The following is a 12,580-nucleotide window of genomic DNA, read 5'->3' on the forward strand; positions in this document are numbered from 1 at the left end:
TATAAAACATGTTTATAGTGCAAACCTCTGAATATTATAATACTAACCTAAGTGATGCGCTGGCTGACGTTTTCATATCCTCAAAAATCTTGACACTGTTTTATTGTTAGATAGTCCGTATTGCCGCATTTGCCACGCCGACATTTACATGTTGGATATCTGACGCTCATTACAGCCGCTAAGCATTGCTTCGGACGGCTAGATCTCCACACACAAAACACCTGGCGACCACATTTCGTACGATAACATTCTATAAATTTCCATTTTGACAAAAGTACGGCCTTTTAAGGCGACGAATAAGACTATGTAACCTAAGGTTGTCGTACCAGAACGACGACGCTAGAGCTCACATTATCAATTAGTACTGCTGATCTGACAGGACTAGGCATAACCCGCCCAGTGCGTGTTCATTCAAAAACTCGCTAACCCTACCATGCCTTGTACGCTTTCATGGCCATACTCATGTCAACACACGCTTGCACGACGAGTCGCATGTATGTGCATCGTCTGCAGGGTCCCTTGTGATATCAGCGTATCGCTATGGCTGTTATGCTACGCGCATTCTTTTCCGTGCGACACTCGCTAACGTTATTGTCGTTACAGATCGGTCTTGCAATTATACTACGAGTTCGACTGCGTGCAGCAGCTGGGAGCCTTTTGCGGGGTCAGTGTTGTCTATGGAGTAATTTTTCACCCTCACAAAGTAGTAATAACGCTTGAGGTGTACCAACTACATCATGAACAAGGGACAAGCTTGTAGACACGTGGTCCGTTTAGTGTTGAAGTGCCAAGAGCAGGTTAACTTTAATAGGTTCAGTAAAGTTTGCGCGAGATCAGCAGAGCACGAAACTTTCGTTAGTAATAAGCAATAGTATAACACTCAGAAACTCATCCCATTCAATTTCACGTAGCCGTTTCTAGGCCACAGTTCTGTATGGTCGTCAAGACATGCTCGCATATTCACAGCCCGACAATAATTGTTTAGTTACCTCATTTGCTTCAGCCGACTGCCCGCGCGTTGTCCTGTTAATAATCGAATTTTGCTCGCGCAGAGTTCATAGTCAAGTGCACTCTAATTAAAAATCTCACATATACCTGCCGCAGTCCGCTCCCGTAAACTGGGCTAACCATACCTAAACGACATGCTGAGTACAAACGACAGTAACTCCGGTATGCAGGCACGCTCATCGACGTGCCGTCTTCGTCGCTTCAATGTCCCAGCAAAACTAATTTCCATCGGAAAGACTGACTAACCACCACACACCCGTTTTGGCATGAATGTGCTCGTGTACTCGCGAGAATTTTTAATGTACGATGCTTAGTACTCAACTGAATCCCAGACAGCGTCGACTTCGTCGCCGCCGAAAACAGATTGCGAGAACGCAACATTACGGAAGTTTTTAAAGCCCTCATTTTCTGCGTCTGCTGACTTCCAGCCTTACTCAATTATCTTTGTTCTTAGCAATACGGCCTACAGCAAGCTACCCCAGAACTGACATAGCCTATGGTAATGTACTCGTTGAACTGTGGGGACACCATTGTTTTTGACTGAATTGTTCAGAAGCGCGAGTGACTGTTGGCCGACTAAACGAAACCATACGAACACACAGATCTTCAACGTCTCTCTTCACCCGTGGCATCATCTGTCAAATCTACTAATGTGCCTGGCTTATAAAGCTGACCAGAAGCCGTACCACACTGTTGTGGTCGCTATGCCCTTGGTACTTTGCTCAATGACAGCATTAATTGCAGTTGCCGAAGGATTAGTACTTTATTGAAATTCAAACCAAAGCTGTTTGTTTTGAGCTCGTAGGTTCGTATAGTGGTGCTCGCCGCATCTTTGTTTTCTTTAGTTTACTTTATTTATATATACTGCTTATTGGAATAATTTTTTTAGCCCAACATAAATATCCTGTTTTGCACTTTATTACCGTTGACTTAAGACATGTTCAAGGTATGTCTACTGTATTTTCGAGCATATATGGCCAGCGGCTAATCGTAGACTCAGTATCATCGTTTACCGTCAATTCATTTTGCTGCGAAAATCCTAATATCTGCTTTTGTGATTATCGCTTTAAGTGCCCGCTTCATTCGAGACAGCTAACTATAATTTTTACCTGCCTGCTAACAATTCACGCCCGTGGTCAAGCAAATACCGTGTCCACGTGGTCAGAACGCAGCTGTTTTGCTAGGAAACATAAGTTCATTTTTGCCCGTTTTGAGTACATGTGTAGAGATAAACATTTAAAGTGAAGTTAAATCCCTAGTTTTTAGCTGCGCAACGACATCTTAATCGCGCAGCTACATGCTTTAGTAGGATCCAACCCTTGTCAGAATCTTATTGTGTAGTTAGGTCTAGTAATTAGTAAATAAGTATTACGCTATATTCTTTACAATGTGCATTGGTTAGCTGAGAGCTGCAATGTAGCAACGTGTGTATTGCAACTTCACTTCTATAGTACTCGATAAGACGCTTTTATTTTTAGACAATGGTTAAGAACTCTTTTGCAATTGTGCGTAAGCGTGGAGGTTTACAAGCTTGGTCAACTGTACACATAACCTTGACGTTCGTTGAGATTGCACTCGACATGAAAAGTTGAAGTCCGTCTTAGTAGGACCCAATGGGATAAACATAATAGGAAAATTGCATAGGCGGAATCTTCCTATATTGATCCGCCTATGCATCTTATATAGAAATGTGGTCTAGGATACTATTCTAAACTGTATATAGGGAAGATTTATTACAGTTTAGTTGCGAAGGCAGCCATTATGGAATTAAAGGATACTTGTAGTTGCCTAAGACATGAATCATTTCTCTTAAAGTAGAAAATTTAGGTATAGTTTACTGTATTCATATAAAAGGAATTAATGGGCGGCGCAACTAAAAGATAAGCTGGAATTCTTGCTAAAGGTTTCATTATGGATAAGCGCTAATTAAGGAGAAACATCTATAATAAATGAGTAACTTTGACATACTAAATAATTAAACTAGTAATTACAAATACAGAAAGAACCCAGCATTTTCCAAGATATCAAAAACAATTATCAAGAACAAAACAATTTTCAAAACCTCATATTTCTGATTAAAAAAATAACAGCGGTATCATTCTTCACTCCCTTCCACAGCAAATATGAAGGTCGAAATAGAAAATGAACAAGTATACCGTACCGGTTCGATTTACAAATATCGTGTATATGGCAAGATTGTATAAATTGCACTCATTCAAGACGGAGCTGACGTACCGTTAGTGTAGAGTGACTGAAAAAACAGTATGTTCTTATATAAAAACATTACCTTATTTTTAGTTTTTTACGAAACATCCAAATACATCAGTACAAATAAATATATCTATATTTATTTATCTATATGTATACGTAAATATATACATAGGGTCAACTGCTTAACCCACATCCCAAACAGTGCATTTTAATACACACTCTGACTGATCCATTTGCTTCCGGCGATTTTTTGTGTTTGCCCTTTTCATTACCGTATTCTATTCCCATCACATCTAAAATACTTTCGTTCCGTGATCGAAACAAGGAAGCTGAACAGTATACCTAATGAGCTCTAGTACAAAATTCTTTTAACAGGAAACGTTTTTACGTCGCTTCTGCAGCAAGCAAGAGTAGGCTCTTTATCAGAATCAATTCAATGTATTGTACATTGACTTCACAGCAATCTCATTGCACTTCTGCAAAGTCGTTCTATTAGGATTGTAAGATTAATACACCCTTATTTGAAGCGATTCGCTGAATTCATTTAGATACGTTAGTCGTGGTCAGCACGAATGATGGGTCCCAATTTAATTCCAATATCGAGTACCCATCCGTCCTTTAAGAAACTCTCCAGTCTGCAGAATGCTCTATCACAATTCATGACGGTAACGCTGCGGGTAGTCGGAAGTCGATTTTTGTTGTGCTTGATCTCGACTATTACTACCTCGAGCTAACGTCACCAGCTTACTATTTCTCATGGGAATAAACTTGAAGTTTTCGTTCTCCTGCATTCGAAAGAAATCTGTTTTTTTATTATTAGAAGGGTCATCGTAGTAGTCCCGATCATCTAGAAAAACGGTTTTGTGCACTTCGATATTTCGCATGGCAACGTTAGCGTCTTCGTTTGTTCTGAAGGACATTCTTTTCATGTGCACCATATCTTTATCAGGCAAGGTTGGCTGCTGATTTTCCTGAGCGTTGTTTTTGCTATCCGCTCGTCCTCTCTCTGAGATCTCCGGAAAGTGATCACACATCTGCAACACAAGTTCAATTTGAACTTGAAACATTGACTCACATAACAATTCACATAATGCATAACTGATCTAGGTTTGCAAAATTTGAACGAAACCGCTGTTCCATCTTTAAGTGAATAGATTAAGGTTTTGTAGCGTCCAACCTTTTTTTATACCATGTGCCTATAAACTCTCTATAAGCACCAGTGCATGTTTTCTAAGTAGTTCCAGAAAAAATAATAAAACATATCATAAAAGCTGAAAAACAAAAGTGTTAGTGGGTATTCGGAATGAAATACGCACTAGCCGCTTGATTAGCCTTGTTGTCAACCGCCACCACCTACCTTAGCGAATATGCCCTGCCGCTCAACCGTTTAAGCAACCGTCACCTGGCGGGTTTTGTGCTGACCCAAGAACAGCAGACGAGGAAGAAGCCGCCTCACCGTAAGTCGTAATAAAATGTAGAAGACAAGAAGGGCAGAACCATATTTGAGCGAGAACCATAGCCACGCGGAGGGAACTAGAAGCGATGGGCCATCCACTGAGGAGACGTCATGCTGCAATTAGTGCCGATAGAACGTGCGCTGTAATCAAATGCAGTTCTTCCCTCAACCCTCACTCTTCTACACTCGTTTGTAGATAAACTGGAGGGTGCTATACCTAGCGGTGTCTTGGAAAGTCGGCGATTAATTAGACTCGATCCGTAATTGAGAAGGTAACAAGCGTCCCTCAAAATATAAACAAATATCACTGCTGCCAAACCAATATCGAGTACAGTTAATGACGTCACGAAATGATAAAAATAATCATTCCCGAATGAGTTGGTTGATTTTCACATTTCTTTTTTGTATCGGACGTCTTTATACGAAATAATTCGCTTATTTCCTCATAGGTTCAAAGGTTTCTACAAGTTTAACGGGATAATCTACCATAGTGGCCCGAGCACTGTTCACAGTACAACAGTATATAGAAGAAAGCAGCTAATGAGAGCAGTTTAAAATGTCAGTAGTGAAATTACAAAAATTACTGGAGTTCAATAGTTTATTATCAGTGGGCGGGTAAAAAGGAAAGCATGCTTTTTTCTCCTTTCCTAGTAGCATGTGAAACACGGTCTTATATTTCTGTTTCTATTGGAGCTAGACCGCCGATAGCCACGTGGACGATTGTATCAACGTCAAATGCAATTAAGGGCAATAAAAGGAACAATTAGAGGACCAGACCACTCAAAGCATACAGACAGATTTCTATGACTAGCTCCACCACCACCACGGAAAAGTACCAGTGACAGCACTTCTGCTCCTTAGGTTTTCCCTATATATTTCAATGCAATTTACACACCGACCCACCATTCAGCTATGCACAAACAAGAAACAGACATTTTGAAGATCAAAGCACTACATCTTTAAGGCCTTCTTTGCTCCAATGAAAATCGACGATTAAGTATTTGCTCTATCTCTTGACAACAAGAGCAATAGCAAAGATATGGCAACAGAGACGCATGAGGGTCATAATATGGAGGAAATGACAACATACCACTTGGTGCATCTGCTTTACCATTACATCTCCGTTAGGCATCAACTGGTCATCCTCAACGCGCTCGATAACCTTCACTGGTGGACGCAACATGTTTAGGTTCAAGTCGACAGAAAGAAGTTTCTGTGGCTTGTAAACTTGGCTAGGTGCCGATGAGTTAACCACTGACGGGGCGCTAAAATTTAGCCGTCGACATTGACTCAGGGATTTCAAACCTGTGGCACTTCGAACCTTCGAATGTTTGTGGAGCTGATTATCTGAAATTGTTAATGTCAAAAATTTTGTTAAATACCTTAAAAATGGTTTAGTATATAATAAAATCGGTGTTAAGCAGTGTCAGAATTCACGACACTCATACCGTAACGACCAAAACGTCTCACGAAAGAATACTTAAAACGCGTAATAAAGTAAATATTTCATTATTTATTTAATACACTTATTGCACAATATGAAACAATTATTGCGTGATTGTTTTGCATTGCTTAAGTAATGTCTTGCTATGCAATCAATATGCAATAAATAATGCTAAAAGGATATTAAATAGTTTTTATATCACTAGCTATAAGTTAAAGCGTATTTATAAACGAAACAGATCTTCCATAGTTTTTTTAACTTAAATAGCACTTACTCGAGTAAACCAGCATTACTTAAGTTCTAATTGAGCAATCTGAGTGGTATGATACTGAATCTTTTTAGTCGCTTACCATCAACGTACTAAAAATCTCCATTTCTAGAAGAAGCCACAAGTATTCACAGTAACTTACATAGGACAGAAGGCTTCACGTGAAAAGCAGCTGTGCTATTTACCTTTCACCCTTTGGGGCAGTGATGTGGAGTGAATTTCGTTCTCTTCCATAGAATCACGGTGATCGTCCTGTTTTGAGAACAAAGGAGGCGCTTGTCCCGTTGTGCTCCATTGAAGCATTGCGTTCAGTAACCAGAAACATTCTCTTTGCAAATGTGCCGAGTCAAGACAGTTGGAATCGCCATAGATGGATAATCGACCGGCTTTTCTTTCATTATGTCGAGTCTGCAGGATGCCCGCTACAACGACCTCCTGACGTCGTTTCTGTCCCCCCGTGCCGCTTTCACCGCCAATTATTTCGACTCCTTGGTCGTTGAGTGTTCGGGTGATTGTTAGCATCTCTTTGGGAAAACCAATAATTTCTGTACCCGACGCGTAGTACATATCATGTTTGCCCAGTTTGTAACTTCCCTCAAAAACGCCGTCTCCCAACGTGATATTCCACTGAACGAGCAAATCGTTGAGGGCAGGTATATTGCTTCCTCCAGTATCAGGTAACCACCACTGGCGCGTATTTTCATAGTAGAACCGAACTTTCCGCATCACCGTGCTGTTATACCAATCCGCGAATAGAACAAAGTTTAAATTGTCCTCGACGACATCTCTTTTGATTTTCTCAATCTCCTGGACAAAGAACTCCTCCTCGGGGTCAACAACAAGCAAGACAGCGTAATTTTTTGCATCGAAGCAAGTATAAGGTTCACCGAGAACTTCGACGTAGTATCCGGTATTTCTCAGATGCGTGTATAGTTCTTTGAAGTTCGTATGAATGTGGTCCCCGTGCCAATCTAACGGATCGCTCTTCATTTTCAAGTTATCTCTAGGGAAGTATCCTGGAGGGTATCTTAGGTTGTGATACTGATCCCATAGGATACGCTTATGTCGGGGGGGTGTTGGAATTACGCGGACTTTAAGCGGCAGCTCAATGCGAGATCTTCGCGGTTTTTCTTCGTTTGGGCCTGGAGGACTCTCCACTGTAAGGCTCACGAAGCCTTGCGCCACCCCTTCAAATGCGGCCCCTTTCTCATTGACGACAATATGCATGGCCATATAACCGCTCCACGGCCAAAGGACCTCACTGTAGCTAAAGGATATATTGAGCATGTCGCCATTTTGTGGGAGATAAGGATTCCAGATGGGCGGTTCAACGAGTCGGCCGGAAACAGCCATCCCATTGAGGACGGTAATATTGAGTACTATTGGCATAGCTGAATGATACAGCGGCTGGGTACAGTATGGCCACATGTAAGGACACTCTGTGAAGTCGACGTAGGACGGACTAAGAGTGGCCTGCGGTGTGTACGCTCTCAACGCCTGATAGGCCTCAATTAAGTTTAGTTTACCCCAGCCTTGTTCAAACATATTCGGTCCGGATAGTCGGCGAGCTGATGATAGCAGAGCCTGCTTCATCGAAGCTGGATTGACCAATGGGAAAAGGTCAAGCACTCCTGAGAGTAATAGTGTAACGGCTCCTGCCACGACAGGTGAAGCCACTGATGTACCTGATAACGAACGACAACCACCATTCATGGCTGACCCATAGACTGTACTACCATACGAAACGAGATCGGGCTTTAGACGTCCGTATCCTAAAGGCAACTCCCAAGTAGTCATTCCGCGAGACGAGAATTTTGCGATTTCGTTTTCGAAGTTTATGCCTCCTACACCGATTACGTCCATCTGATCAGCTGGATTGTTCAGGGTACCATATAAAGGTCCGTCATTGCCAATTGCGCTGAAAGCCAACAGGGACAAATCAGAACACTCGGCTTGCTCAAATATTACTAAATGCGCACAACATGCCCGAAGTTTTTATCAAAAATAAAAGCACTTTTTTAATAAAGTCTCAAAAAGTAGAATAAAAGTGACTCCTATAAAATAGTTAAGTTTTATCAGGAGTTGCTTCGCCCTACCCAGGCCACTATATGTAAGGCTTAATAGTGTAAAGAGGCTTCTAGCGTAAAGCGTAAAGAGCTGCTTCTTTTCTACTTTTGGCGACGTTTGTATTTTTCGTAAGTATTTACCTGATCATGATAATATTATTAGCTGTGAGTTCCCACACCTTATCCACGAAAGGCCGATCCATAAAATCAGGGCCTCCGATCGACAGGTTGAGAATGTTAATCTTCTTAAGTATAGCGTAATTAAAGGCGTCAAGAAACCAGGATGTGTATGACACTTGAGCATTAGTAAAAACCCTAAATATATAGACTTCGGCTTCTGGAGCGAACCCTCGACATTCCGGATGGTCTGATGCAATAACGCCTGCTACAAAGGTTCCTGAAAAACGTGACGGTAAAATACCAAGAGAAGCCGACGTAAATGCTCAGTCAACTGCAAGTCACCACATCTTTTCTTAGCTACGTTTTTCTCTACTTTAATTCCTCTTTGATCTTCTACTCTGGCGTAGTACGTTTTATCTAAACATATAAATACTCTTATATTTGGTACGTGAGTTTCAGTAAACTAACTGTCTGCATCTGCTTTCGGAAAACAAATGCTAACAAAATATTATAAGCTAACCATGGCCAAGCCCGTCGTCTGTGGTCTTCTCATTTGTCCAGTCCGTTCGTTCCAGGATGCCTCGAAAATGTGGATGCTCTGCACCCAGTCCGGTATCGAAAACAGCGACTCGAACACCAGCCCCTCGGATACCTACATTTTAAAGCACACCCAAAGAATAGATTAGAATGGCATAAAATAGTAGTTTTTTTCTTCTCAGTAAGTTAAATATGCTTCCGTGTGTTTACTTATGTTGCAAAACTGTCAATTTTCCTGTCAGGTCTTTCGATACTTGCGTCTGACCTATTTTTTCAAATCCATCACGAATTACATTTGCTGTATTGTGTCGTACTAAATAAAGTAACTGCGTGAATTTACAAATCAAAAACAACTTACCAAGCCCCCATAGTGTGTCCGCTTGGAGTACTTGAGTCACCTGCTTTGTGTTTAACGCTCTTAAGAGTCTGCGACTTTGTTGATGCTTCTCGCCAACGATATCGAAGAACACCTCGGGACCATGATAGGCAACACTCTTCTTCTTGACTTTCCTTTGTTTTTCCGTGGACCGCCACTTTTTTGAGGCAGGCCTCGTGGATTCGGTTGATTCCCTCAATTCTTTTGAACGTTGCTGTTGTTGTTGCACGCCTCGATGTGAAACCTTTTCTTTGTTTAGAGACTCGGCAGGTGCAGGCAACCTCGCGTCCAACTTCGCAACTCTTGCACCAGTGAATTCATTTATCAACGAATCAGTCGAATTTATCACAGAAAACAACCTCCGCACGCTCTTGTGCGGGGAAACATATCGCACCTCAGGATGCTCCCATAGCCGGTCAACAAGATTCGCTGACGTCGCCCGTATTACTTCAAAATCACTCGCCACGTGGCCAAACTTGTCGCGCGATACGATCTCGTACGCGCCTTGCTCAAGTGCGGCTCGTATATAGCGATTGCGGGCGGCCGGGCTAAGATAATGGCGAAAGCAGACAACAAACTCATCGGCAAGTGACTCGGTCGAGTAGCTAATTCGTATGCTAACCTCATCGCCATCGTCGAAGTGTTGCAGGGTGTCTATGGGCGTACTGAGGGTCAAAGGCTTCGTCGGCTGGGCTTTTACTTCCAACCTTCCTGCGAAACAGAATAGGGCCAGAAGCTTCAACGCTCGAAAGAGCAGGCTGCTCCACTCGGCGCCCGTCCAAAGCTGAAAATAGTTCCGTCAGATTTAAAAAAAAAAGAAATAAATGAGTGCTTTTGATGAAACGTAGGCCTCGTCGACTAATGAATTTATTCAGTTACCTCAAAGAACAGAATTACTGTTATTAGGTTAGAAGGTTCACAGAATCAAAAAGGAAGTCATGTACGTACATTTGCCGTACAGATCCGCAGCTACCCCAGTACACTTTTTGTCAAAATAGTGATTCGTGATTTTGAATTATGCTAATCCAGTGGCCTGTTTCAAGCAGCAATGCTGGCCATCTGATTAGTTAGTCGTAGTTAGTAACGTATAAAGTGGTCTAGGTCCGAAATTAGGCTTCGTTTCATACTAGGAGCTACCCGTTTTGAGCAATGTTCAGCTGTAATACCGAACGAAGAACGTGGTTACCTTTTATTCACGTAAACCGAGCTTAATATTGTGTCGGAACTTTATCATTTGTGACCAGAAATTCAACATGTAGGTTGATTGCTTATAGCCAATTACGTTATCTAAGTGAATCGAGTAGCTATCTTTGGGAACCAGGTCCTGCATTATATATGCTAACTGTTTATTACATCTCAACACAGCTGAAATCGCTGACCGTTTAGACAATCAAATTAGGAGAATGCAACACAATAAAAAATATTATTTATCTTTCCTTACCAACGTCGTTATTCTGAATTGTTGTTAGGGAGGCTTTGCTTCTTCTCTGAGTAACTGTGACGCTTAGCCAATAGAAAGCAAGACCTGTCGGCCGTAATATTCAATCGAACGTACCAACAGGAAGTTGGGTCGTTCTAAAAAGGCAAGTTTTAAAAGGAAACGAGGCCATATCGTGACCTACGCTCTTTCGTGTGAACAACGGAGTGCAACCAGTACGGTTTTTCCTTGAGAACAATGCAATTACGTTGTTTACTTTTATGACTATAATTTTAATGTTACACTTGTAACAGCTTTTCTATTATGTTATCTTGCCTTTGTATCTTTTCGCGTCTATGCGTAATGAATTTCATAAATTACTATGTCACATATGATAAAACGGGTTTGATTCGCGATTAGCCAAATATGAGTTTATTATTTCAGCTTATCTTTTGCATTTTGATATCAGAATTTACTTAATTGAATAGCAACTTAAACATCTGCAGTTCATTAATACATGGTCATTAAATTGAAATTAAAAGCGTTCCAGGCAGGCGGGTCGGTTAAAACCAATATTTGAACGCAATAAAAGTAATCACGACATTCAATTAAAGTTAAATGCGTTGTCAACTACGTGTATTGGAAGGAGCAACTTAGAGAGCTGCACCATTGTATGGATAGGTGTCGTGACAGATCTGATTATTACAATCAGTATCAATCAAATAGTCGTTAATTACTAATTGTGTTCCAATGCTAAACTTGTTGACCAACATAAAATCATCATTGTCGCCATTATTAAGTAGGAATACTAATATTAAAGGAATAACAAGTCCAGCGGTGCCTCAAAAATGACTGCGAATTATAACAGTACGTTTTATTCATATGGCCCACGAGCAAAAAAAAACAACATTTCTGATTTTCGATAACAAAAAATATTTCCTCGTATTTCACCTTCTTTTATATTTTCTTTCAATTTTGCTTCTTTTATAGCCTGAGGTTTGCACTCAAAAGTGACCAACATCAAGGCACAGACAGGCCTTTTTTTATGGCGCAGTTAGCTTGCTCAGTGTTTTTCTTTTCACTAAGCGATCACGTCGCAATAAACCAAGGCAGAACAGGAGCTTATTATACGAGTAGTTTTCCTCGCGCCCATCCCACTCGCACCAGTATGTGCTTGTAGCTCTAATGGTAGATTACACTCTGTTATCAGATTTATAGCTATATAGAATCACGGATGGCTTAATCCAGACGGGGTCCCACAAGGCTCAATAGGATAGATATTCATTTTATGTACGCAAACTGCACTTACCATCGGTTCACTCCGTTCACATGGTATCCAGAGAGTCACAGATCTTCCATGAACTGCTTCTTTGGGCGACACCTCGCACCAGGCACAGACACTTCAAACTCACTCGCTCATGCAGAACCTGCGCTAAGCTCTCTCAGCTGCTGCTAAAATATTGCATTCGGTCTCAGCACTGGCCACAATTTCCAATTACATTCTCCCTAAATGTGGCCAACGAGCATGTGAATTTGCAGGTCTTGTTTATTATAATATTCTTTTCACTTAGGCCAATAAATCACAGAAATTCAACACGATCTAACGTACTTTCCTTACACTAAATAACTGGATATACAGTCTTGAAATTTAGCACGTTCGACAAGTATGTCTCATCA

General features: G+C 41.2%; 2 protein-coding genes across 5 annotated transcripts in view; both read right to left on the reverse strand.

Moving 5' to 3' along the window:
- Positions 1–3,183, reverse strand: part of LOC111250863 (uncharacterized) — a 32,752-nt gene extending 29,569 nt beyond the window's left edge. For both annotated transcript variants that reach the window (XM_022806772.2, XM_086991041.1), the window contains exon 1: positions 48–3,183. The gene's annotated coding sequence lies outside the window, so the exon portion shown is untranslated. The remainder of the gene's footprint in view (positions 1–47) is intronic.
- A 143-nt stretch (positions 3,184–3,326) lies between these two features.
- S1P (membrane-bound transcription factor site-1 protease) lies at positions 3,327–12,373 on the reverse strand. Of its 3 annotated transcripts, none has more exons than XR_015329169.1 (8): positions 12,213–12,373; positions 9,469–10,270; positions 9,094–9,225; positions 8,595–8,850; positions 6,573–8,305; positions 5,766–6,022; positions 4,536–4,789; positions 4,112–4,253 (listed from the first exon to the last, which is right to left on the reverse strand). XR_015329169.1 is itself a non-coding variant. In XM_022806696.2 (8 exons), the coding sequence occupies exons 1-7, from the start codon at positions 12,213–12,215 to the stop codon at positions 4,607–4,609; spliced, it is 3,366 nt and encodes a 1,121-aa protein (XP_022662431.1). In that variant the 5' UTR covers positions 12,216–12,373; the 3' UTR covers positions 4,115–4,253; positions 4,577–4,606. The 3 variants fall into 3 exon arrangements, 2 of the variants coding, with proteins under 2 accessions (XP_086847161.1, XP_022662431.1); XM_022806696.2 differs by having other exon boundaries at positions 4,115–4,253; positions 4,577–4,789; XM_086991035.1 differs by lacking the exon at positions 4,536–4,789 and having other exon boundaries at positions 3,327–4,253.
- Between the last annotated feature and the right edge of the window lie 207 nt (positions 12,374–12,580).

This window comes from Varroa destructor, unplaced genomic scaffold (genome assembly GCF_002443255.2).
Source record: "Varroa destructor unplaced genomic scaffold, Vdes_3.0 BEIS01000005.1, whole genome shotgun sequence".
In the NCBI taxonomy this organism is placed as follows: Eukaryota; Metazoa; Arthropoda; class Arachnida; order Mesostigmata; family Varroidae; genus Varroa; species Varroa destructor.

Coding starts and splice junctions, on each gene's coding strand:
- S1P (XM_086991035.1), bottom strand. Junction 6,023..6,572: donor ACTGCCCCAAAGGGTGAAAG/GTAAATAGCACA, acceptor TAACAATTTCAG/ATAATCAGCTCCACAAACAT. Junction 4,254..5,765: donor TAAAGCAGATGCACCAAGTG/GTATGTTGTCAT, acceptor CTTGTGTTGCAG/ATGTGTGATCACTTTCCGGA.